Raw genomic sequence first — 26,119 nt, forward strand, 5'->3', positions numbered from 1 at the left:
CGACTACTTGGAGGTGATTCGGTCGCGAATCGCTTCTAAACATCGTTTCGAACGTACTCTCGCGATTCTTGGTTCGACGATGCGTTTTGCAACGTGTCCCGAGATCACGTACGTGCCTCTTCTCGGGCAATTACGAGTTATTCCGTCTTTCCTCGAAACGCACGGTGTTATAGTTTGTGCAACGCGAATAATACACCTCCGCGGTGCATTTCTATAACCGTTTCCGCGTTTCGCAATAACTTTCCGTTTTGCGACAGACGATCATCTTCTGAGAACGAGCGAATTCCTCACGGATTTTTGAAACGTCACGCGAGCCGTTTGAAACTTTCTAACGACCGCGAGAACCTTTACGCAATTTCCTTCCGGTACTTTCGATCTCGAGCTAATAAGTCCTGTTACTGCATCGATCAGCAATTCCTTTTGCATATTTTTTCGATCGATCGAGAAGGTTGCAAGGCGTTCAAAGACAAATGTAAATGCACCGCGCCGAGTGGTTCGACGACATTATCGAAAGGTCAACGCAGGATTCTCGATGCGGCGCCGCCGCGCAGTTAAAAGTCACCGCGCGGTAGGAAGGTTCTCGGGTCACGTAAACGCCGCCGTACAAACGAGTAAATCAATTTTTTATTAGCGGGCCCGAAGCAGACGATCGTCTTTTCTTCCAAACAGATCGCGTTAGACCGCGGTAGAGGTAGAGCGGCGCGACAGAGGTCGAGCGAAACGGGAAATTCGCGGCGGAATGTCGTCTCTGTCAAGGATTACCGGTGCATGGGACACCTATCGTTTGCGACTCTCAATTAAATGTCACTCGCGATGCAACGACAAGAGTGAGGCGGTCTCGGAACATATGGACGCGAGTCTTGTCTATGTTTACGCTTCTTCTCTCTCCGGTTGCTTTTATCCACGAGCGATTACTGAGAAATCCAGAAACCGCTGTGCTCGCGTACTCTGAAAGAACGAGGATGGAAACGATAGAACATAGGGTCGAGTACAAACGCGCTTCTGTACCATCGTTCGTCGTAATGATTAGGAAATGTGTGTCTCATCAGGGACGTTCTCTCAAGAGCTTCGAATAGGTCTCCCGATAGCGTTCGGCTGTTTCTCGAGCCGACGCGTTATCAGACCCGTGACGCGGCTCGGATGGTCTTTGCGAGTGAAACGCTTCTGCGGCGGCTTCAAGGCCGACGAGATACTGCCTCTCACTTTCAGCCATGCTTCGGGACCTCGAGTCCGCCTTTCGCCGTCTCCTCTCTTCTTCTTATTTCGTTTGGTTCGCTCTCTCTTTCCTCCCCCGGAATTCTTCTCGGGTTCATCTTCCTCGAGAACGATTCCTCCTCCGCAAAGGACGAAGAACAAAGGTCGGAACGGTGGGAGTTCAAAGTTTTGGGAGTGGTAGACACACAATGCGCGCGCGAGATGTATAAAAGATGAGAATGTGGAGTGGCCACGACGACGGGAAGCACACGCCCTCGACATTCCATCGTTCTCGCTTGGAATTTCTCCTGCTCGCATCCCACTCGGCCGCGCGTATGGAAATATGCAAATTAGGAAAGTCGCTCATTAAGGGATCGCGTCAGACCCTAGGTCCAAGGTCGGTCCGTTCTCGAGGACGTCCGCCTCGACGAGCATCGACACCGTGGTGTTCGTTTCAAAAATTTTATTCGATTAATTTACATTTATACAGTAAGTACCTCGAACAGGGACAGCCCCTTCCGCGTATGTACACGTGTACGACGTTGCGATTTTCGAATGCGTGAACGAATTTCGAGACGCGAGATCGTAAGATCGACGCCGATCCCGTTTAACGAAGCTAGAAAGTTCTCGCAGATCTATCCTCTGCGATACGGTTTCGGTTTAACTTGCACCTCTTCTCTTTGAGTCTCCTCGACCTCTTCCTGCAACGGCTTGCTTCCTCGCCCGCCGAACCTCCCGCGACCCGACGATTTCGTATCGCTGGCACCGATGCTCTTGTTGCGATTGTTCGTGGTCGCCCTAAAACGAACATCGTTCCATTCACGGTTCATTCACCCTCCTAATTTATTTGTTTCAACGAGGCGTCGAACTCCCGTCGATACGCGACGCACGCGTTTTAATATCGACGGGAGAAGACGCGAACGTAAATGTTGGTTACTTGGATTTTGGCGTCGTAGATTCCGCGGCGGTTTGAGTGGATTCTCGGTGATTGCTGGTCCCCACTTGACTTCTCCTTCTCTTCAACGCGGCCAAGAGATCCTGGTTCGATCTTGCAACGGACAGATCTCGTTGTTACAAAGTGAAAACTTTACGAGATAATGGTAGAGTCGCGATTACCTGAAGGGTCTGACTCCGCTGCGAACTTTCTTGGAGGCTTCGGTCGTCGTAGTGAGAACTTCTTCTTGCTGTTCTTGATTCTCGTCTAGTTCTTCCTCGCCTTCTTCCTCGGTTTCCGCCGGCTGCTCGATCGCCTTTGCCGTGGTCGACTGCGCCTTGCAAAATTAATCGACAACTCATTAGACATGCATCGAATCCGCACCGATGCGGATGTTTATGCAAACTGAAACGTTTATGCGCGTTACTCCGCACGTTGAATTTCCGTATAAATCGTTTATTCTTCGTGGCGTTCTATCGATTAGAAATAAACGATCGGACTCACGGCTGCCGTGGCCGCGGGTTTCCTCCCGACGTTCACCCGTCCTCTCGAGGACAATAGTCCTCCGAGTCTAGAGGATTTGGTGGGCGCGGGGGTGACCGGAGAGGCTGCTGGCTCCTCCTCGTAGTCGTAGTCCTCGTCCGCCGAGCTGACCACGGCTATCAGGCAACCGATCGCCACCATTCTGTAATTTCATTTGGCTGCTGCAGCAGGAAATCGCGAAAAGCAATGATACGCGATGGTGAAAGGTGGTCGAGCATGCAGAAGATTGTTACATGGCAAATGCTTTCCTCGACGAATGTCAATGAACTCTCTTCTTCCCTCTCATGCTTCGCGATCGGTTCGAGGAAAATTTTGGCCGTACGCCGGACGCGTTAAGTACTCGGAGGAATCCTTATCGGTTCGCGGATGACCACTTTCGCCAGGATCGAAAATAGAATCCGAGGACGTTGCTCGTCCTCCCGCGGGCGAAAGGGAGAGAGGGGAAACACGGAGAGACGCGTGTCGCGATGCGTAGAATCGGCGTGTGCACCGGAGAACCCGAGCCGTTTGCTGCACGCTCGTGGGTAGGTAGATCCGCGTATACGCCAGCTGGATTTTGACCTGTGACATTCACGTACGAAACTCACTTTCTCTGGCTCGTACAACTCGCTGCTCCCGGGATTGGTTACCACGAAGAAACCCTTGGAGCCGAGCGTGTACGTGAGGCGGCTCACAAATGTCACGAGAACTAGACCCTCTCTCTCTCTCTCTCTTTCTCTCTCTTTCGTTCTCCGAATTTCACGAGGGATCAAAAGTCGGGACTCGGTCCGACCGAAAATCGAACAAGTATCGGTTGCTTTCTCGTAATTGGTCAATTTCTTTTTATTTCACTCGCTCGACCGCAGCTGCTCGTGACATAACGTTCGGTATTACTAGTCGCTCGTGAAAAGTGTCCCTGCTCATGTAAAATCCGAGAGAAGTTTCGATAACATTCTATGGGGTTGCGCAAGCCGATTCGAAGACGATCCCTCCGAACGCGCGTCTAATCGAAAACGATTTTCACTACCGGATCAAGCATTCGCGTAATTGCATAACGGGTGGTGTCATTATCAGCGTTCGTCGATCATCGACGTATCGATCGACGCTCGTGAAAATTCGTAGCGTTAAAAATGCGAGGGTCACCGAACTGTCCGTGTAACACCGATCGATCAAATAGTCGGGGCGGTTTTTAAAAAAAACGGATGAGGGGGCGGGAGGAAAAAGCTACTTACGAGAATATAGCGAGCTTCATATCGAATGGCCGCGCGTCGTCTGATGAACGGAGTTCGAAGTTGGAACTGTTACCACGGGCACCAAGTCGCCAAGAATGAATATGTCCAGCAAGCGTGGAGGGAACCGAAAGCACACCAACTGCAATCGCGGAGGCTGTGTACTTTGGAGTGCCGAGTCCAGTTTCCCCTTCCCTTTATATGTATATCTATATACACATATACATATCGCTCTCTCGTTCTCGCTCTCGCTCGGAGTTACCACTGTGTGACCGTAACCACCCGTCGTCCACTCATCCTTGGCGATTACCCGTTTCACGCGTAAGCTGAATTCACCCACCACCGAATTCACCGTCCCCCGACTCGTCTTTCTACTCGTCGTCGACGATGCATTCGAAACTCGTAGCCTCCGCTCGAATCGACTGTCACGATCGAAACCAACTCGTTCGGTATAGAATATGCGATTTCTTTAAAGGAACGACGCAGAGAGGGAGAGAGAAAGAGAATTTAAAAAGCGTTCGAGGACGACCGATCGCGAAGGAACGAATCGCCCCGCTTAGAACGCGTTTTATATTATAGTCGGATCGAGCATAAGCAGTGAAAGTGAACGATACACGACGGCAATATCGTACTATACAACAGATTTTGAATCGGTTTATTTAGAGAACAGAGTTACAAACAATTGTTTTCTCGAGATAATATCAATTGCACGTGGAGGTCGGCTCGAAATTCCTCTCGAAGACATTCAGGATCTTCTCTGTAAATGTCAAGGGGTATTGCGACGAGTACGTACAATTGCTACTATCGGTCCGTAGCTGTAGGAATGTGCGACGTGAATCACGATCTTGTCTCCACGTTTTTCCATCGATCATCGTGTCGATCGTAAAGAAGGGCTTCTATTCCTGCCGTGGCGACTCGAAAAAAAAACGTTGCAAATTCCTTCGTAGAAATCGTTGCCTGAATCGTTGAACCGGTACGCTGGCGAAGCTCCTCGTGCTGTCACCTCTCGGTAGTGCCTAGCAGCGTTCTCCAAAAGGGTATCCAGGCCCCGAATTCACTTTCCTTCTACTATTAATTCGCTAGAAGTTCGAGACTCGTTTACGCTCTCGAGATACGCGAGATCGAATTTTTTATTACTTTCGAGCGAATCCGAGCGAAGTCAGTAAACAGGGTCTTGCTATTCTGTAAAAGGTAACAAAAACCTGGTTCGGTCGTCTTCGGATTCGAGACAGACGCGATTTCGATACCGGGTCCAGGGTGTGAAANTCTATATACACATATACATATCGCTCTCTCGTTCTCGCTCTCGCTCGGAGTTACCACTGTGTGACCGTAACCACCCGTCGTCCACTCATCCTTGGCGATTACCCGTTTCACGCGTAAGCTGAATTCACCCACCACCGAATTCACCGTCCTCGACTCGTCTTTCTACTCGTCGTCGACGATGCATTCGAAACTCGTAGCCTCCGCTCGAATCGACTGTCACGATCGAAACCAACTCGTTCGGTATAGAATATGCGATTTCTTTAAAGGAACGACGCAGAGAGGGAGAGAGAAAGAGAATTTAAAAAGCGTTCGAGGACGACCGATCGCGAAGGAACGAATCGCCCCGCTTAGAACGCGTTTTATATTATAGTCGGATCGAGCATAAGCAGTGAAAGTGAACGATACACGACGGCAATATCGTACTATACAACAGATTTTGAATCGGTTTATTTAGAGAACAGAGTTACAAACAATTGTTTTCTCGAGATAATATCAATTGCACGTGGAGGTCGGCTCGAAATTCCTCTCGAAGACATTCAGGATCTTCTCTGTAAATGTCAAGGGGTATTGCGACGAGTACGTACAATTGCTACTATCGGTCCGTAGCTGTAGGAATGTGCGACGTGAATCACGATCTTGTCTCCACGTTTTTCCATCGATCATCGTGTCGATCGTAAAGAAGGGCTTCTATTCCTGCCGTGGCGACTCGAAAAAAAAACGTTGCAAATTCCTTCGTAGAAATCGTTGCCTGAATCGTTGAACCGGTACGCTGGCGAAGCTCCTCGTGCTGTCACCTCTCGGTAGTGCCTAGCAGCGTTCTCCAAAAGGGTATCCAGGCCCCGAATTCACTTTCCTTCTACTATTAATTCGCTAGAAGTTCGAGACTCGTTTACGCTCTCGAGATACGCGAGATCGAATTTTTTATTACTTTCGAGCGAATCCGAGCGAAGTCAGTAAACAGGGTCTTGCTATTCTGTAAAAGGTAACAAAAACCTGGTTCGGTCGTCTTCGGATTCGAGACAGACGCGATTTCGATACCGGGTCCAGGGTGTGAAATGCGCGGCGGGAACAGGCGGATGAAAATTCGGTGGTTTTCTGCATCCGGGCAGTAGCGCCATCGGGCGAAGTATCCGGGTAGGGAACTAAAAGAGTCGAAGAGGCTGTCTGTCACTTGTTGCATCGCCGTCGGGCCGACGTACGCTCGCTCTGAGACCGGCGCCCGCGTGCTCTCGCCGGTCGCGATCCACCGCCTCAGTAGTTTTGAACGACTTCCCGAGCGAAATCGCCGCGTTCCTTTCGGTAAATGGTAACTGTGCGTTCGAATCGTTCTCCGGAAGAATCGCGCGAGTCGTCGGTACCGCGTGTTCCTCGCCAGTGCATCCTTGGACTTCGTCTCGTTTCGATTGCTGCTGCATCTGAAAGACGGTGCATCATGGTGAGTAAGCTGAAATCATAATTGTACGTCGATGCAAATTCCCGAACTCGTTTGGAAGTTCGCAGCGTTTCACGGTGTTTCGCGGTAGCACCGACTTTAAACCGGTTGAAGTTTAAATCGCGTATTATTAAACGGAGGGATAGTGTCGGTCGAGAAGGCGGCTGCTGCCAGCCAGAAACATAATATATCCAGGTAAAATTTGAAGGAATTTCGAAGAATACGGCAGGTTGTTCGTATTCACGGTGAATCTCTGCTTCTTCCGAGAAGAGGGAGCACAATGGCCGGGTACGTACAATAGGTGCGATCGTGCGTGCGTTCCTGCGTGCTCGAAAGGAGCCTAGCCTCTTCGACTCTCTGTCGTTCATCGAGCCAGATATTTCACGATCGACCATCGTATCGAGGTTCTTTCCTCCTCAACGGCTTCGTTCGAATTGTTTTCTGGGCCACAGCCCAGTCAGCATCGGGAAATCGATTTTGGATCTCGTTACGAGTTCGTTAAACCGCTCCCGCGTATCGAAAGAATTGACTCCAGTAAAATTTGGCAGATTCTCTGTGATACGAGATGAACGCGGTGTACAAACGTCCACGCCGCTTTCATCTTTCTCTTTCTCTCGCGCTCCTCTTTCTCTCTCTCTCCGTCTTATCGTCTCGGTCTCGCAGGCTAGCGTACACGAGCGTTTTTTCTTCGAAACCAGTTTCCAGCTGTCAGTGTCCAGTTTCTCGCGATATACGTGTACGGTACACGCATAGGCGAGAGGCGTATGGAACAATTTTTGCACGTTTCTCGGTATGCATTGCTCGGGCTTGACCCACGCTCTCTCTTTGTCCAGTGTTCATTTTTTTTTTTCGGTGGTTTCGTACGAAGGACGATCGAACGCGCGAAACAAAGCGGCGGTGTAACGATTCTTGCTCGAGATGTGGTCGGACCGAAATAATTTTCTCCCCTAACGAAAGTCGAAGGGCGCGCGCGTTACGACGAAAATAGGCGGATGCTGGTTTACGTTCTCTCAGAGTTCATTCATAGAAGCGAGACGAACGCGGTACGGGGAGAGTACCCGGGGTACGAGGCACAGGAAGAGACCCGAAAAAGAATTAGAGGAAGAAAGAGAGACAGAGAGAGAGAGAGTGAGGGGGAGGACGGATGGGATCGCGGACGAGGGCTGATTCAAGAGGCTCGAATTCGTTGGCCGTGCCCTGCTTGCAGTGCCGAAGGAACACCGTGTCTTCGTTCGCTGTGTTTATAAACCGTCGGGGCTTCTGGCGTCGCGTAAATGCTTCGGGAACGAGAGGGTGGATCTTTCAGAAAGTATGCGAAGGCAGATGGTCGACGAAGGTGCGACCAGGTCAAATCTCTCAGGAGTCTCCCGTCCTTTGTACTTTTAAAGGCTTCTCTGGAATTTCTGGCCTGCGCATTTTTCACACGATCGAGTACGTGTCCGTTGGATTACGCGATGCGCGTCTCTTGCAGTCGATCTCCGCATAGAAATGGGAGTCAGCCGAACGAATTCGTACAGCGGTTCACGCGGTCGCGCGTGCATTATGCAGCAGGGAACAGCATTGTCTCGCGTAATTGCACGCTTTAGGCTTACATAAATATTGATGAAGAGTCGCAGAAACGACGCTCTAGTCTAGACGACGGAGCCTCGACCCCGTCGGTCTAGGCACGCGTCCAAACCGTTTCCCGCTTCCGTGTTAAATGTTTGGTGAAGCTCGGAGGAACTCTCGTAGAGATAGGAAAGACTCGCGCTACCGTTCGTATTCGCTCGAATCGTTAACGGTACACCGATAACTCTCTCGTTGCGCAAGCAGTCGTTCGCCTTGCGGACAGATCCGTGCCCTGCTCCTCCCCCGCTGATGAATCGACGAGACAAAAGTTGGTGAACGGCTCGAGGTAGACGGCTTTTCGTCGGGCCTCCTCCTCTCTTCTCCTTTCTCCCTCGCGAGAGGAATCGGGCGTCGAGGTCGGGACTCGTTCGCGTCTCGATGGCATCGATGATCACGCGTGCCGCGTAGGAGGATCCTCGGAGGAGACTGAGAGCCACTGGGGAACTCGTTGATACGGCGATGCGTCATAAGTAAATACGCGCCTACCTGTGACTCGTTATCGGCGTTAACGCTTCGACTAGCCGTGCAACGCGCGTCAGTACGTAGGCCTCGGTTCGCGCATGAAAACCGAGAGTCTCTTTCTTTCAGCGACCGAAAAAGTTGGGCCTGGGACCAGTGCCGCGACGCTTGAAAGCTCGCGATTCGTGCGTACAAACCCAGATTCGGATTGCACCGCGAGTTCACGACTCGTTTCCTCGTTCGATTCGCGTTCCAGCACCTGATGCCCGTTCTCTCGGTCGTTCCAGAGACACGGTCCGGCTCTTTCCATCTGTCCCCCACCTTTTGTTTCGCTCGCTGTACGCGCATTACGCGAACGAGACGCCGTCAGTCACCACACAGGCATCGTTCGCGCCGTCTGCCTCTACCTCCTCCTTCTCCTGCTCCTTTCCCTTCCCGGTTCCTTCTCCTCTCTCGATTAATTCTTCTCTCCCTCCGTTGTTCGGCTCGGATCCCGCGCTTCTTCGCCTTTTTGCCTCCTCGTTCCGTTCTCTGCTCGCGTCTCGGTCACGGTTAACGATATTAGCCGCCGGATCGATCGGACGGTCTGTCTCGGTGCAAGTTCAGTGTCTCGTGATCTTTTTCCCAAAAGAGTTCGTTCTTCGTCGCGAGAAGAGGTTCCATGGAAAAAGGATAGCAGGAGACAAGCCGTCGGATAGGCCAATTTGGTAATTAACCTTTGACACGCGTACCGAGCGACGTTCCCATACAGGCTTTAAGAGAGGCGGTAGATCTTCTCTCGGTGTCAGTGACACGCGCGGTTCGGTGACAAATCTCGCGACACTTTTTTCAAACCGCGGTTTTACAACTCAGGTTCTTCCAGTTTATCATAATACAAACTAGGGTCGATGCTTATCGAACGTTCCCTTTGATAATCAACTGATAATTGCACTAGTGCTTCCACGAAACGCGATCTCTTACCGGTTAAATATCCGCCGTTCGGGGAATATTTTTCGGCTGCGTTCAAATAGTCGTTGTAGGCACGAATCGGTGATAAAAAGAATGCGGCACGGGCCTGTCGTTAATTGTTATTGCACATTTTTTTTGCTCTGATTTTTGAAATCGCGATTGGCTGTTTCGTAACGCGAACGTCCTCGCCGTTTCTCGTTTACGTAAGCATTTCCAGCGACGATTACTCGAGCCACCGAGGAGAGATTATTAAAGAGAGGCAGCGTTTTAGGACTTCATTTTGCATGAAAAAGTCGGCAATTTTTGATGCCATTTAGAATACGTTGCCACCGAAATAAAAAGTAGAAAGCAAAACACTTGTCGATGCTGGACCGACCGTATAATTTACTCGTTGAAGAGTAATTGGTAATGAACGAACTAATTAATTGATTAGTCCTGCAGTATTCGATGTAGAAGACCTTTTTTATAGGTAATAGTAGTATCTACAACTTTTATTTAAAGTATTTCTCGATATTTTGAGAAAAAAAAAATTTTCATTTTTTTCGAGATTTTTCCAAGGGGTACCCCTTCAAATTTTGCGAAAATTTCTGTTCCTTTCGATGCTATCTAACCACGGTAATAGGATAACGAGGGCCACGGTAACGTAGGAGCCGGGGGGAAATTAAGGGAGTCCCCCTTTTACGATCTGAGAATCAACCGCGAATCGAGCATCCCGCTCGTAAATTACCTTCCCAGCCTCCTGTTCGCGTGCTTACAATTTTTTCTCATACAGTTACGTCAGACCCTGACTGAAGCGTTTGCGCAATCGATGGCGACAGCGTATATTTTTGTAATCGCGAGTCGTAAACTGACTCTAATGTATTAATTTCAAGTAGGCGCATATTTATGCGCGATACGTGTATTGCGTTTCCCTTCGTTTCGGCGCATCGCCGGGGTCGACCCAGCTGCTCTCGGACACGTGAAAACGTTTTGTCGCGAGAGAAAGGAAAGCTAACGGTATCACGAGAAACTACGATAAATTAATGAACGCCTAATTAGACTCTTTTTTTTCGTGTCGTCCAATACAATTTTCAGTTACTGCTGAATTGTTCACGGCGTTTCGTTAACAATACAAAATTTGTAATAGAAACGTGACAAAGTAGACAGATGGAATCGGTTACGGTCGTTGCTCTCGCTTCCGTTCCGGTTAAAATCGTAGTACCGCGCCGGGGAAATTCCGAGAATTTCGCGAAGAAATGAGTCGTATGCACAGCTGGAAATTAGAGAGCGGTGCATTCTTTCGCGGGCACGAGTCACGTAATCGAGTAGCGCGAGATAAACGCGCTGAGATCGGTTTCTCGTAATCAAGGTAACGCGACACCGTGGCCAGACCGCTGATATTATCCTGGCGCCTGCATAGTCTGCGACCTATCCGTAATAAAAAGTTTCGTCCTTGATTAAACGAAATTTCGTTGAGTAAGATTCGTAAACAGATCGTATTTAACTGTCGACGAAACGATCGATTCGACGACGTTGCGACATGTAGGACAATTATTGGAATTTCAGGCGGCGGTAGGCTGGGAGCGGAGAGATGGAGACGGCGGAAGAAGTCGAGGATAAAAAGAAAAAGGAGCACAGAGTCCTCTCGGTGGACAAGATCACCGTCGAGAAAATCGTGCTCGAGTCCTCGTGTGGGTCGCGCGAGGTTCTCCTGACGAAGAACGAGAGCTCTCGCAAGCTGTCGATCGAATCCGAAACCGGCGACACGATTCCCAAAGAATACGCGAAACCCGAATTGGGAATCAACGAAATCAAGAAGGCGAGCAGAATAAAGCCGATAAGGCTGACCAAGAGGCCTTCCATCGGCAGCATCGTGATCGCAGGACTGAAAAGCGTTCCGTCGAAGACGGAAGAGAAGGAGACGGACGTTCAGGGAGAGAACGAGGAGAACGAGATCGAAAAGATCAATGCGAAAAATCGCCTGGAGAAGAGTCGAACGAATATCGAGGAGCTGCAGCAGAACTTGGGAACGAAGATCGACGCCGACACGGCGGAGAAGTACAAGCGGAAGCTGTTGGAGTCGAGAGAGAAGGCGCTGAAGCCTGTGGACTCGAACGCGAACGAGAAGGGTAGAGTCGCGTTCGACGAGGAGTTCCTCCAGAAGCACAATCTGGACAAGAGATTGAAAATCGAAGAGTACGAACCGACGGGTACCACAGATCGACTCGACGAGGAGGGTAACGAGGAGGAACCTCGGTTAACCGAAAAGAACGCGAGACCCAGCTATAGCGAGAAGGTGTCCGAGGTGGAGAAGAGGTGGTCCGGCGAGTTCTTGAAGAACCAACTGGATCGCCGCTCCTCGGAGTCGTCCAGGTCCTCTTACGTGGAAGAGTGCAGCGTTTCCTCGCGGGAGAGCGTCGAGGAGTACGACGATTCCGAACGGTTCGAGCGGGAAGATCGAAAGACCGAGTTCGGCAGCCATTCGGCGATAGATCTCTCTGGAAACCAAACGTCGGAAGAGAATCTCGGGGACAGTACGCTGAGCACGGTCGGTTCAGGCTCGTGCTTGGAGGACAGGATCAAGTCGCTGGACGAGGACATCGAGGCGCGAGGAGAAATCGAAACAGCGCGCGAGGATGAGTGCGAGGAATCGGAGCGGCAAGAGGAATTAGCTGGGAGCGAGTGGAAAGAGGAGTCGCGAGATTCGAGGATCGACGGGTACGCGAGTCTGATAAAAGAATTCACGATGGAGGCTGGATGCTCGCGAGCGAGAAAAGAGGAGAAGCCAAAGAAGAAGCTCGGGCTTCGACGTCTGCTACCGGGCTTCTTCTCACCGAAGGACTCGCGGAAGGAATACAAGAAGAAGGAAGGGAAAGATCGGAAGAGACCTGACGACAGGTACTTCGCTCGGTACCAACAGAACGGAAACTACACGAGATCGCCGGACACGATGAACCTGAACGAAGACATCAAGAGGAACGTGAAGCTGGACAACAGCTTGAACGGATCGATGATCGAAGAGAGACTGGACGAGATCAAGCGGGAACTGTTCCCGGAGCAGGGGCTCATTACCAGCACTCCGGATCATTTGGCCAGGGACGAGGATCGGAGCCTCGCGCGCGATCAGGGTCACCCGCGATCGTACACCACCGACTCGAGTCTGAGCTCGATCGCGCCCGACGACAGGTGGAACAACGAGCGGAATCTCGGTATATCTCCGGACATCCGCAAGTTCGAGCAGAGGCAGAAGCGCGAGGAATTCGGGCAGAGGTACGGGCAACTGGAGCGAAAGCACAGCTTGCAAGAACCGAAGCCTTACTTCTTCCAAAGGAATCACGGCCCGTCGGGCAGGATCTCCGCCCCGCCCGCCGAGAGATATTTTGTCCGTCCCAGAGCGATCCACCCGATCGACAGGCCTCTCCCCGCGATCCCTCGCTCCCGAACGGAGCTGATCGACTACGACGAGAATTACCTGGCGGAAGAGGACGAGACGCGCGAGCAAATCGGATACGGGAAGCGGGAGCAACGTCATCCGAGCGAGCCGGGATTCTACGAGAACGATCCGACGTCCGGTTTGATCCTGAAATCGGTTTCGGCTCAAGTGAAGATCACTAGGCAGCCCATAGTGAATCAGAATCAGAGAGCACCGCTGGTCGGGAGATCGCCCAAGTATCTCTCCTCCGGCTCGAGCCACAAGTCCGGGGATTACGGGGATTCGAGTTGTACGCCGAATTCCAGCCAGAAGAGCGAGTTTTCGCCGACCAGCTCCAAGAGCGGCGAGTACTATCTGCACTCGCCTCGGAACAGCGCCTCTCCCAACGAGAAGGAGGGGATCTACGAGAACGAGAAGTCGCCGTCGAGATCTTCGACTCGTTGCATGGACGAACGAATCTACGACGAGACGCCCTCGTCGCCGTGCGAAAAAGGTTCTTACGAGGACGCGCTGAATCGGAGAACCGCCTCGCCTCGTCGAAGAATCGAACGCTCCGTTTCGCCGAGAGAAAGCGCGGAAAAACGCGAGGACGCGCAGAGACGAGAAGAACCCGCGACTCTCGATCCGTCGACCAGCGAGACTCGAGGTAAACCGATCTCGCCGTCGCGACAGTCGCTCTCCAGAAGATCTCGTCCGAACGAACAGATCTTGATAGCCTCGCCGAAGAGAGAATCCTTCGAAACGCGAATACCACGACCCACGGAGTCCAGGCGCTGCGCCAGGGAATCGCCCGTACAGATAACGAGCGCGCCTCGCGAGCTCGTCGACTCGTTCGACGCGAGCGGCCAAGACTCGGCCGGAAACGTCGCCCCCGCGAGAGGGCAAGGATCCCCCGCGAAAATCCCGCGACCAGAACCTGTGTACGGTCACAGAGGTGGCCAATTAGTCCCTGGCTCTCCAACGCGGGTCAACGTTCAGAGAAAGGATCCCGAGGACACGGTAGCTTGGACGCGTTCGAGTCCTCAGAAGAACGAACCCACGAGTCCGCAGACGAGAAATCCTAATCCGATAGCTGCTCAACGCGTTCCGCAACAGCAGCAGCAGCAGCAGCAACAACAACAAATCGAAGTCTCGTACGTGCAGAGAATCGGTGAACCAATGTATGGATCGCGGACAGCGACGGGATCGTTGTCTCCCTCGAAGCAACAGACGAGGCAACATCTGGAGGCGTTCTACTGGCAGCAAAAGGCGCTCGAGGCCCACAGAAAGTCCCTCGCGTCTCCGACGAACGTCGGTCAGAGACAGATGGGTCGAAAAATTGATTTACCGGAGGTCAGGGAGGCCGTGTACTGGCAGCAGCTCAAGAAGTTGGACGAGGAGCAACAGAGGCGCATCTATGAGCAGAACGCGATGGAGGAGACCGCGCGATGCAAGATTCGAGCAAAGAATCCGACGCGAACACCGGCAGCGAGGCAGCAGGAATCCGTTCAGAATCTTTCGATGCCCGGTTGCGGGGATCTTCGTTGCCCGAAAGGTAATCCCACGGGCAAACCGCCGCTCATGCAGACTCAGAAAGGGCAGAACCAGCCGGTTCTCATCGTCCGACCGCAGCAGGCGATTCGCGATCGACGAGAGATCCCGTCGAAGCCTGTAGACGCGAGCAGGCAGGAGGCTCAGAGATCCAAGAGTGCGTCTCCCCACTTCCACCGAAACGATCCGCAACCGAGGAAGCTGCAAGTCTCCTCGATCTACGAGGACGGAAAAGCTCCACCGGCTCCGATATTCAAAAGAGGCAGCTTGGTGGGCGGAGAACCGACCACGGTCGAGTACGCGACCGGAAGTGGCGCGAAGAGGGTCAGCTTCTCGAATCAATCGGCCGCGGGTGGACGAGATCTGGCCACTGGAAATTGGCCGACGAAGCGCGGCACCGCTCCCGAACCGCCGACCCGGAGGCACCGAAGCGAAGACAGTGTCTCCGACACGGATTCCGTGTTTCTGCATCAACGCGAGGCCGGAACCGACGAGTACGACGCCGACAGACCTCTGCCGCCTCTTCCCAAGGACCCGAGGATCGGACCAGGAGGAACCGTCCCTTGCGGCGACGTCCGGTGGAACTCCCCTCGACCACCGACCGGCGCTCAACGACCGCAGAAGGGTGAGTGTCCAACATGACTCTTTACGTGTTAATTACATTTTTATGGTACCTCTTACATTTCGATCTCGACACTTTATGCTCTATATGTATGTATTATGCTCTATATGTATATCCTTGAACGATGCGTATAATCTGCTGCTTACTGAAACGTACGTTAAGATCGGTGCCCCGTTGATCTCCCCGTTGAGTTCCGTATCGCGTTCCTTAACTTTAATCCGAATGGTTTGCTCGAGGGAGCCAGAGCGTCCGGGCAATTTCTTTTGGCGGCGTACTCGGTCGTGATTTTATCCGTGGAAGGTGGAAACCGCGTGGCACGCCGCGTATGACCGTGCATCTCAATGAGCCTCTCAAGGCAAACCGAGAGAGCGCCGAAAGCGCAGAGGCACGTTCTCGTTTCGCGGTAGACGAACCTCATTCTTACGCTTTAAGCCTCCTCGTCGTTACGCTTCTGCGTAAACCTACCCATCCTCCGTAAATACGATTTCGCGACGGTTATCGCCTCGCAATTTCATTTTCATTACGGTCGTAGCGCTCGCGGCACACGGCGAGGTTCCGAGGTCCCTTCGATCCTTATTCGCGATCGTTTTTCATCGATCCGCGCTTCCTCACACGAGTCGTTCGTCGGCCAATTCGGTCGATCGTATTCGTGATCAAAGTCGTCGTCTAGCCGGCACGGATTGTTCGTCGAATTTTCGTTGGGTCGACGTCGATACAGCGTTCAATATGTATGGAAATTAGGACGGCTTGGATGCAGATTCGCGGCGACGATATGCGGGGTTCGGGAAGAAAGTTGGCAGGCAGGATCGATCCTGGATCGCGGAGGGTGCAGGGAATCCGACGGATGTTTTCCGTCCGGTGAGTAGCGGAATCGGGGTGGGCGCGGGGGGTGGTCGTTCGGGATCGATCCCCGACTCCATTCCCGTGACGTCACGCGGTGGGAAGCGGGAACGGGTGGTGACGGATAAGAAGGAAAAGGGGGACGAAGCGAGAGGTCTCTCAGAGGGAGAACGGAGAGGGGTCGCAGTGCCGGGCAGATCCCGGCGACGACGACGACGACGTTCGTCCGTGCGGCTTTTCGGGTGTTGGACGGTGGTGCCGCTGGTTTCACGCACCTCGACGCATAGGTAGCGAACGGACAACGGCAGTAGTGGGTGCCGGTAGTGGGTGGTTGGTCGTGCCGGTCGGTAGTGGCGGCCGGGTGCCGGTGCCGGTGGCGGTTCGTATCTCGTTTCCCACGTCCGGCATACTCTCGGGGTCTCGCCTTTCGAATCCGAAGGGGCGCGATCGATCGCGACCTTCGAAGACGCGTGTCCGCGTAGGAGGAGAGCGGGGCGCCTCCGCGGCGAGAGACGTTAGTCGGGGAGAAATCAGCACGGAGGATCCTCGAGGGCGGCGGCAGCGGTTTCGAGCCGGTTCAGTCGCGTTTCCAACTTCCGGTTCGTCTCGCCGCACGGTCTCGCGACGCGGTCGAGACCCCGGACCGCGTTCGGTCTCCGAAGATTTGGTGGCAAGTGCGATTCGTGTGGGAAACGAGGAACAGTGCGGTTCGTCGGTGGAAAGATCGATCGACGAGTACCACCGAATCGCGTCAACATGGTCAGCAGGGTACACCTGATAATATTTCTCGTCTTCTTTCTGCTGATCGTATTCTTCTCGCTTCTCCTCTTCTCCTTCTTCTTCCGCGTGATTCTATAATCTTTCACGGGTCCTCGCGCATCGCCGGGCAAACGGTTCAGACCCGCCCCATCGACGCGCCGGTCTCTCATTCTCTCCGATTCGTCCCCGATCCGAAGCTGCACCCTCCGAACTCGAGGGGTAGGTCGTCCCTTCGTCGTTCACGGTTAATTTCATTCATCCTCGCGTCCCGAACGGGAGAGACGGGAAGCAGGGCCGGCGTTCCTTTGACCCAGTGATCCGATTCGGTGGCTGTCTGGTGGCACGGTCGAGTACACCCTCCGCGAGAACCTCTCTGCATCCGAAAGATGGCGACGTGACGAGTGCCGGGCGCCGCGCCGGGACGCTGCGGCGACCGTCCCTCGCGTATTCTACCCGGCATTCCCTTTGATCTCTCGATCTTCCGAACGGATAGACCGCGTTCGGATCTTCCTACCTCGCGACGCGTATCTCTCCCTTCGACATTGGGAAAACGAACGATCGAACGAGTCCGCGAGTCCGAGTGACGATGGACCACGACCGAGCGGGAACAGTGCGCGACCGGACGGGGTCCAACTCCCTCGCAACGACGCTGATACCCCCGAGGCGCTGAAGCGTTCGCGAAACATGTTGATGCGTTGGAAGAGCAAGGACAAGAGCTCCGGGAAGAGCTCCTCCGCCGGCGGCCCCAGCCTCGGCAAGAAGAAACGAAAATTCGGCAGAGAAGGTAAGCGACGACGTCGCTGCACGCTCTTCCTCGTTCTCCCTTTTTCCCTCGTTTCTCGCGGTCGTCCCGCGGGAATCGCGTCGATCCTCGCGACGATACGAATGCGACAAGGTCGAGTCGAGGCCTCCAGCGATCTTCCTCCTCGCCAACGGTTCCCTCGATCACCTTCTCTCCCCTTCGCCCCTGCGTTTTCGCGTGGTCTCGCGGGTGCGTCGCACCGTCCCGAGGCGGATGAACCCCGTGGTCGTCGTCCCGATTCCTGGAAACGTCGAGGGCAGTGGGATAAGGGCGAAGGGACGCGTAACCCTCACCTGTATGGGTCTCGGGTCGACAGCCTAACCGGCTACACCCTGTCACACGGTTCCTCGACGCTTGCGCGCAGGTGACCGCGTACCCCTTTCCTCTTTCTTCGCACCTCGTCCCGCGACCCCTTTCGCGTTTCTCTCCTCCCGTCGCTCTCCTTCACCGGCGAAGGTGTTCTTTCCGTTCTCTTCTCGGTCGTGTCCCGGGTGTGTACACACCCCCGCGCTCGCTTCCGCTATCGGCGGTCGCGATACCACCACTGGTATCGTCAGTGGCACCTCTCGCTCCGGCAGCGAGAACAGCAGCGGCACCGGCAGCGCCTGTGTCCCACCCTCTCACCCTCTCTGGCCGCTGCTCCTGCTCCTGCTGCTCCTCCTGTTCTTGCTCCTGCCCCGAGAACAGTTACGTCGCATCGTTCTCTCGCGTAAGATCGTTATCGACCGGCCGATCCTCGGGGCGAGGACGGCTCGACTCGGACGATGCTCGACCGTCGTTCGACCTCGGTCCGCGGCGTGTTTGCGGCCGACCGACGTCGCCGATGCGAGGACCTGCTCCGCGACGCACCTTGAGATCGAGACGAGTGTCACCGAACGGATCCCTGTCGTTACCGATATCCAAATCTCTGTTGTCGCGCGAAAACCCCACCGAACGGAGATGCGTATATTCGTCTGGAGGCATTGCGTGTCGTTGGACGGTAAGAAACCGACCCTCTATCATTATTCGTATCACTCTGCACCGAGTCCTCACCCCCCGACGATTGCATCCGTTTATTTTACGCTCGCTTGCACCCTGGCTCCTCTCTCCGCCCTTAGAGGACACGTGCTCACCCGAGATTCGTTTCGAGATTTCTCCGCTCGAGAGGAGGTTCGAACGAGGCACTCGCGCGAAACGCACGCTCGCGTTTCCTCTGTCCGTCCCGATCACCGTATCTCTTTTGACGAGCACGAACGAGACGAGTTCCCGAGAAGAGAGGCTGATCGATCGCGAGAAAGAGTAATTCGCATCGTCGTTCTCCGGTCGTCGCGTCGGGTCACTTTATTTCACGCTCGGTACGTGCGCACACCGCCCACCCAACGGTGCGAGTGCACGTTACTTTACGACGGCGACCGTAACGGAGGGATGCACTTTGCGTTTACCGAGTAAACGGCCATTTCTAGTCTGCCGTAACGCCATCCTGCTGACCCAGTTATAGCCGCCGTGCGCGAACTTGGACCGTGTCGGGTCAAATCCCGTCGCCAGCCGTGCGTCCGTCCGTTGGTTGTCAATCTGGAAATCGGCAACTCGGTTTTAAACATCTTCGTCTCGCGACTACAGCTTCCTTTAAGAGGTCGGTCGTTTAATCAGAAGGGAGTGACCGGCGTGGATGGATCACGACGTGACCCAGTTTCCCTTCGGACGCGGGGTGCGAATTTGAATCTTGCAAGAACCGTCGTTCTCGCGACAGCTCGCGTTTCACTCGAATCGCGCGAGTGCTCGCCATTCGCGCGCTGACCTAATTACGATCAATCCTCTGCCGTCTCCACGAACGAATCGAGGTCGAAGCGAAGCGTCGGCTTCTCTTTCCTCTCGCGATCTCCGAACGCGAGCTTTTAAATTTTAAATTGGTCGCGGTGGACCGAGCGAATTTCGATCTCGCTGGATGAACTGCATTTGCCTCCGTCTTGTCCTGCCTGCGCCACGCATGAACTTTGCAATTTGCCAATGCCCTCGAGCGATTTCGACTCGATTTCCCATCGATAACGATTTCGTTTACCCCCGAGTGGTCTGACCCGTTTGCATAAATAATAAAATGAGAAATATGCCGGTCCCTTTGAAACAGGGACGACGCGAACGGAAAGCCAGAAGTGAATAGGGAATGAGAGAGAGAGAGAGAAATGTTCCGCGAAGAAACGCGAAGGCGGTTAGAATTCGTTTTCCTCTCGGCGTACGTTTGCTCCTTCTTTGGCTCGCATCCGGCCGTCGGGCTGTACGTGCTCGGAAGCGCTGAATCCCGAGAGGAGACCGGCAAGCTTTCCTCTTATCCGTCTTTCTTTCCGTATGACAAAGGATTCGCGTTGATTTAGAATTACGCCTTTCCGCGTCGTGGAATCGTTTATCGACTTAGCTCGCGAAGTTGCGTGTAAAACCGATAAAAACTCACGGTAAATTTGTCGACGCACGCTCGAATAAATTGGCCCGCGCAACGAATATCCGCGGTGCGTTTCTTCGTTAATTTCGCGAACCGAGCAGCAGTTTCAGCTCAGCGGAGAAACGAAATAAAACAAAGAGTGTACTCGTGCGCTCGTTCGTTTTGTAGAGCACCGGGATCGGAGCGTCGCATTAAAGAAGACGTCCTCTTAGAGCCACCGCGAGGCTAACGCACGTTTAAACCGATTCGGTGAAACCATCGATGATCAATCAAAGGTCGTGTTGTTCCAAAAAAGACTGACTGAACAGATGGGGGAGAGAGAGAGAGAGAGAGAGAGAAAGAGAATTTGCCGTTCTGCATCTTTGATATTTCACGACAGCGTCCCACCCCTGGAGTACCATAAAACCTAGTTATGCGAGGGAAATAGGTCGAGCGCCCTGTGAACTTGCCACCCCCGCCCGCTGTAACTTTGTTTCAAAGTAAATCATTCTGGTCCGCGCTATTTACTCGGCGTAAGCTTTCCCGATTCGCTTTGACGAGTTCTCCGACCATCTTACCGATGAAATATGCTGAAACAGTCATTAGAGACCTAGTCGCTCGTGTCTTTTGCGCCGCGTCTAGTTAGATTCGTACTGGTGATAAAGGTGACTCGCACGTTTCATCGAGTCGCATCTACTTAACGGAGTTGGTCCGCTCGAGATTAATAGACGGTCGCAGTTCAGGTATGAGATTGAATCAGAAACGACTCGAAGCCAATCGAAACGAGGGCAAACGGAGTAATTGTTATTAGAGCGATTAGATGCGAGATCGCATTCTTGGGTAGATTATCCCGTGGATGAGGGGATCGAGAAGGTGCAGAAGGGGTGGTAGAGGGGACGAGACCGAGGTCGGGGTCGGGGCAGGAGAGATGAGGAAGGACCGCACCCACCCCGGTTTATCGACCGGGTTACACCCTTAGCCGCTCGCCCCTCTCTCTCGCTCTCGCTCTCTGTTTCCCTCCCGCTTGCGAATTTTCCTCCTTACTCGAATTTTCTCCGTTTGTTCACCCGCGAACGGAAAAAGAAAAACGATTCGCGGAGAAACTGGGCTACCGAGTTTGCGAATCGATCCCGCGGCGCGATAAAACTTATTTTCGAACGAGGCGATTTCCCGAGGACCGTGTTTCGCTCGGCGTTTAGAAAATTTCCCGCACGGTCGGTCGATGATTTTCGGCAGCGAGCAGCGAGAATCGAAGTCTGGACGCGGGCCAAAGTCGCCGCTCGCGGGTCCTTCGACCCCGTTCCTTCCCTTCCGGAACACGATCTTTGGCGCTTGCTCGGAGACATAAAACGGCGAAGCATTCGCGTCTCCGCTACGAGCCTCTGTCAAAGGGTACGCGAACGGATAGAGATCTCCGTTGGCTCCGCACGTTTCTCGTTTCACGTTTCACACGTAACTGGATGGGGGCGAAGGGACGTCGATCGCTCTCGGCATTGTCCCGCGGAGCGCGTTTAGCTCGCGATCGCGGTTATCTCGCTTGACGACCCTTTCGTCGCGACGACGTCGAGCCGCGAACAGCGGTGAAAAGGCGAAGCGGCGAAGAGTCGAGTGGTGTAACAGGAGCGCAGGAAACGAATCCTCGGGCCCCTTTCCGTTCGGCTTCGAATTTCACGCGGTGGCAAGGGGGACAGGGAGAAAGACGGAGAGAGAGAGAGAGATCCCTTTAGTTTTTTACGCTATGAAACGAGCTTCCGTCCGCGTCGCGTCGTCGGCGAAAGCAAACGAAGATGATTCAATTGCGACGCAGTTAACGACAATTGCTCGACGTGCACGGTACGCACAGAGTCCCAGAGAGGAGGAACGGGGATCGAGATCGAAGGATGTATACGCGCGTGTATACGCAGGGTGGGCGGAGGGAGACGCGGGAACAGAGATAAACGGAGAGCGTGTGGTTACCGGGAAGAGAAAAAACCGTGGGAGGAAGAGAGGCGAAGACGCGTCGGCGGAGGGCGCGCTGCGTGGAGCAGAGAACGGAGAACGCGGAGGGAAACGCCATGGAGCAGGTTGGCGCGGCGAGGAGAGGCGAGGGTTCGCGGTGCAAGCTCGTAGGGAGCGTCGGCGTCGGTATCAGTGTGCATGCGGACGGCGAGTCGGGTCGCCGGTGTGGTCGTTCGCTCGCGTCGCATCGCCCACCGACCGAGATCGACACCCGCCGTTTTACCGCCACGATTTCGAACGGATTCGATCGGGGGACCGCGGCTCCTGTTCGATCCACAGTGCCGCGCGCGCCGTTCGACGATGCGGGAAAAGTTGGTGCGTTCGCGATCGAGGAGTGTATTTCTGGGGACACGATTCAGCCGAGACCGATAATCGATGAAAAGAAACCCGAGTATTTTTGGACGACGACGACGGGACGAAAGGACAATATTATAACGCGACGCGGGATTCTCGTTCGGTAGCAGCGTCTTCTCCGCCTCTCACCGGCTCTCTCGTCCCATGCGTCGGATCCACTCGCACGACCCGTTCTCCGACGGAAACCATGGATCACGCCGGACGGGGGGCGATTAAGCGCGAGCGTCCTTGACCCAACAAACGCGAATCTTTCTCCCGGTCCCGCTTGCGGCAGCGACGAAACGCGTGGAATCCCTCGGATCGGTAGACGCGGCAAACCTATATTTAGCCGATCGATCGTCGATGCGGGAGTTTTTTCGCCCGGACGGGACACGGGCACCGAAATAGACGCTCGGCCGTACCGTGTGCGGCGGCAGATCGACGACGCGATCGTCCTTGACCCGTGGAAAACGCGTTCGGGTGGACGCGACCCGCTCTCCTTCGCGCTCCAACGGTTCGGTGTACTCGGCCGATTCGCTGAAAAAATAGACAACGACACGGGGATCGAGCGTCGTTGGCTCCTCAGCGGGGAAACGACGCGACGATTCAATTAAGAATTCAGTTTTCCCCCCCGTTAAGGGGTTAACCACCGCGATCTCGTTTCTCGCGTCGAAGCGACGGTAGCTAGTCGTCGGGACTGGAAAAAAGGGTTCTCGGTAAAACGTGGAAAAAGGGGAGTCGCGTGGAAAAAGAGAAACGGCGAGACGCGCTTTTCGGAACCGTACGAGGAGAGAGAGTCAGGATATAAAAAGAGTCACGACGACGACGACGACGACGACGACGACGACGCAATCGACACGGTTGCCAAAGGGAGCGGAAAACGAAAGCTATCGTCCCCTGCAGCTTCTCTCGTTTCGGCGAAGCATACCGCGGATATCATTGATAGACGTCGATCCTCCTCTCGTAGGTTTTAACGACGTCCAAAGAGGAGAGTATCGTCGGCAAAAGTAAAGTCGAATCAGAATTCTCGATTGATCGGACGGGGGACGCCTCCGGTCGTTGGTTTTCCTTCCGTTCGTCTTGCGCATTCACCGGCGTTAACGATCTCTTATAAGGTACTCGCAGGCCGGTGAAGAGGTGTACGGCGCGTCGCGAAGACAAAAAGAATCGCGGCGCGACGGGAACGAGAAAGAAACGACGACGGTAGCCAGTAGTGAGCGGAGAGTGGTCTCGTTTCATTTTCCTCTTACCGCGCAGCCTCTTCTCTCCTCTGCTCTTCCTTCTCTCTTCACCGGTTCGTTTTGTCCCCCCGAGTCAGGGGTGAGTCCGTCGACTTTCTCGTCCCTCGCCGATTCCGCCGGCCGCTCGCGGAATTTCGAATCGGTCCCGAAACGGGAACTCGAAGAACCACGCGCAATTCGAACGAACGACGAAATTGGTCCTTTCGCCAGCGTCTCGTTGTGTCGAGCTTCGTCCGATCGTTCTCTCTAAACGAACTGGTTCCCGTTCTTTTGGTTCTGTCTCTTCTACGAGATGCGTGCATCTCGACATGGACGGACTCGCTCGGTTTCCAACGGGAACAAAGACGGCTTTGTCGCGGAGAAAAACATACGCAATGAGCGAAACACCGTACGCGATCGATGGTACTCGCGTGCGCTCGGTTCGAGGCACGCACGCACGCACGCTGGAGCGTGGTTTGCACGCAAGCCGCAAGGCATAGGTAACCACGGATCTACGACGGTATGTGTCCCGGTTCGATCGGTTTATCTTTCCCGGTCGCTCGAGTAATCGGATATCGGGACACTTGCCCTCCTCCGAAGATCTCGCGTAACGCTCGACCACCGATAATTCCAGTCGGTTAATTACTGTCCACGCGGTGCGCGCCGAATCCGCGCTTCGACGATCGATCGTTTCCTCTCGTTTTCGGACCCCGTTATTAGCCAGCCCGTAATTAACGGTGATAACGAGGCGAGCGCGCGCGTTCCTCGGTAATTGGGAGCGCGACGGTCAAACGGCGAGAAACGCGACCGGGTTCTTTCTCAACCTTTGCCTTCCCGGTTTTACGAGCCTCTTAACCGCGTCGGCTCGAGTGTCGCGGCCGATCGAGGCTCGTTGTGCAATTCCGCGAATCGACGCGAGCAAAAGTTTTCTCGCGTCACTGCGAAGGGCCTCCTCCTCCTCCTCGTTCTCTACCCGGAGCAGCGTCGGCCAATTGCTCGAGGTCCCTGAATAATCGCGATTAAAGGGCAACGAACGAACGGTTCGGTGGCCGAGTAGAATGAGCGCGCTTAACCCAGTTCCGACGCGAATTTCGCTGCCTCGATTTATGGAGATCCCCCGCGAATTCCGCCAACCGAATCAGATGAAATTCGAGGTGGCGGCGGCGGCGGTCGCGTCGTCGCCGTCGTCCCTCGGAATACTTCTCGTCGTAATTGCGAGTTCTCGTTCGTCGTTGCGTCGAGTTCGACGATCGATCATCCGCGGTGCACGCGAAGCCGCGAACCGATCGCGTCGCGTCGCTGCACCATCTCCGAAACCCCGCGTTACCAGTTAATTTCGGATCGTATTACATCTCCCTGTGACACGGTGTGTTCCATCCTCGAATCGGGACCGTTTATGCCTACCTGTGCCCGAGTTCCGTCTACGACACGATCAACCGTGCAATTGGGTTCCGCGTCTCTTCTTTGTGCCCCGCGTCCCATTACAAGTCTCGTCACCGCCGCTTTCTATTTTCGTTTAATCGAGTATTTTCCTCGAGCAAAGCGCCTGATAACCTCGCGACCCGGTTCTCGAAATTACTTTAGCCCGGAAAACCTCGATACGAGCTTCCACCGCGCTCTGTCTTTGCCATTTTCCCTGCGGTTACGCGGAAGCGACAGACGTCCACGTTTTGCTCCGAGAAATTGCTGTTCACGGGACGTGTGGCTTAAAAGAGACAATTAATTTTGCGCATCGCCGGCTTCTTCCCGGTCTCGGAGAAGTAATAGTGTCCCGGTTCGATCGGTTTATCTTTCCCGGTCGCTCGAGTAATCGGATATCGGGACACTTGCCCTCCTCCGAAGATCTCGCGTAACGCTCGACCACCGATAATTCCAGTCGGTTAATTACTGTCCACGCGGTGCGCGCCGAATCCGCGCTTCGACGATCGATCGTTTCCTCTCGTTTTCGGACCCCGTTATTAGCCAGCCCGTAATTAACGGTGATAACGAGGCGAGCGCGCGCGTTCCTCGGTAATTGGGAGCGCGACGGTCAAACGGCGAGAAACGCGACCGGGTTCTTTCTCAACCTTTGCCTTCCCGGTTTTACGAGCCTCTTAACCGCGTCGGCTCGAGTGTCGCGGCCGATCGAGGCTCGTTGTGCAATTCCGCGAATCGACGCGAGCAAAAGTTTTCTCGCGTCACTGCGAAGGGCCTCCTCCTCCTCCTCGTTCTCTACCCGGAGCAGCGTCGGCCAATTGCTCGAGGTCCCTGAATAATCGCGATTAAAGGGCAACGAACGAACGGTTCGGTGGCCGAGTAGAATGAGCGCGCTTAACCCAGTTCCGACGCGAATTTCGCTGCCTCGATTTATGGAGATCCCCCGCGAATTCCGCCAACCGAATCAGATGAAATTCGAGGTGGCGGCGGCGGCGGTCGCGTCGTCGCCGTCGTCCCTCGGAATACTTCTCGTCGTAATTGCGAGTTCTCGTTCGTCGTTGCGTCGAGTTCGACGATCGATCATCCGCGGTGCACGCGAAGCCGCGAACCGATCGCGTCGCGTCGCTGCACCATCTCCGAAACCCCGCGTTACCAGTTAATTTCGGATCGTATTACATCTCCCTGTGACACGGTGTGTTCCAT

The 26,119-nt window shown here is 54.1% G+C and overlaps 2 protein-coding genes across 23 annotated transcripts in view; one reads left to right on the forward strand and one right to left on the reverse strand.

The window, feature by feature from the left end:
- The window catches only part of LOC108630185 (uncharacterized), a 77,833-nt gene that overhangs the window by 15,767 nt on the left and 35,947 nt on the right, over window positions 1-26,119 (forward strand). For 19 of the 21 annotated variants that reach the window (XM_026817837.1, XM_026817851.1, XM_026817849.1 and 16 more), the window contains exon 3: window positions 11,138-15,159. In XM_026817837.1, coding sequence (XP_026673638.1) covers window positions 11,163-15,159 — 3,997 coding nt within the window. In that variant the 5' untranslated portion in view covers window positions 11,138-11,162. Of the gene's footprint in view, window positions 1-6,492; window positions 6,581-8,989; window positions 9,352-11,137; window positions 15,160-26,119 lie in introns of those variants that run through there. The other 2 variants (XM_026817838.1, XM_026817836.1) reach the window with 2 other exon arrangements.
- Window positions 1,643-4,277, reverse strand: LOC108630191 (helicase SWR1). Of its 2 annotated transcripts, none has more exons than XM_018033306.2 (5): window positions 3,883-4,277; window positions 2,633-2,813; window positions 2,311-2,459; window positions 2,132-2,242; window positions 1,643-1,992 (listed from the first exon to the last, which is right to left on the reverse strand). In XM_018033306.2, the coding sequence occupies exons 1-5, from the start codon at window positions 3,900-3,902 to the stop codon at window positions 1,830-1,832; spliced, it is 624 nt and encodes a 207-aa protein (XP_017888795.1). In that variant the 5' UTR covers window positions 3,903-4,277; the 3' UTR covers window positions 1,643-1,829. The 2 variants fall into 2 exon arrangements, with proteins under 2 accessions (XP_017888795.1, XP_017888794.1); XM_018033305.2 differs by having other exon boundaries at window positions 2,311-2,465; window positions 3,883-4,273.

This window comes from Ceratina calcarata, unplaced genomic scaffold (assembly GCF_001652005.2).
Source record: "Ceratina calcarata isolate Rehan_Ccalc_2016 unplaced genomic scaffold, ASM165200v1 scaffold71, whole genome shotgun sequence".
Lineage (NCBI taxonomy): Eukaryota > Metazoa > Arthropoda > Insecta > Hymenoptera > Apidae > Ceratina > Ceratina calcarata.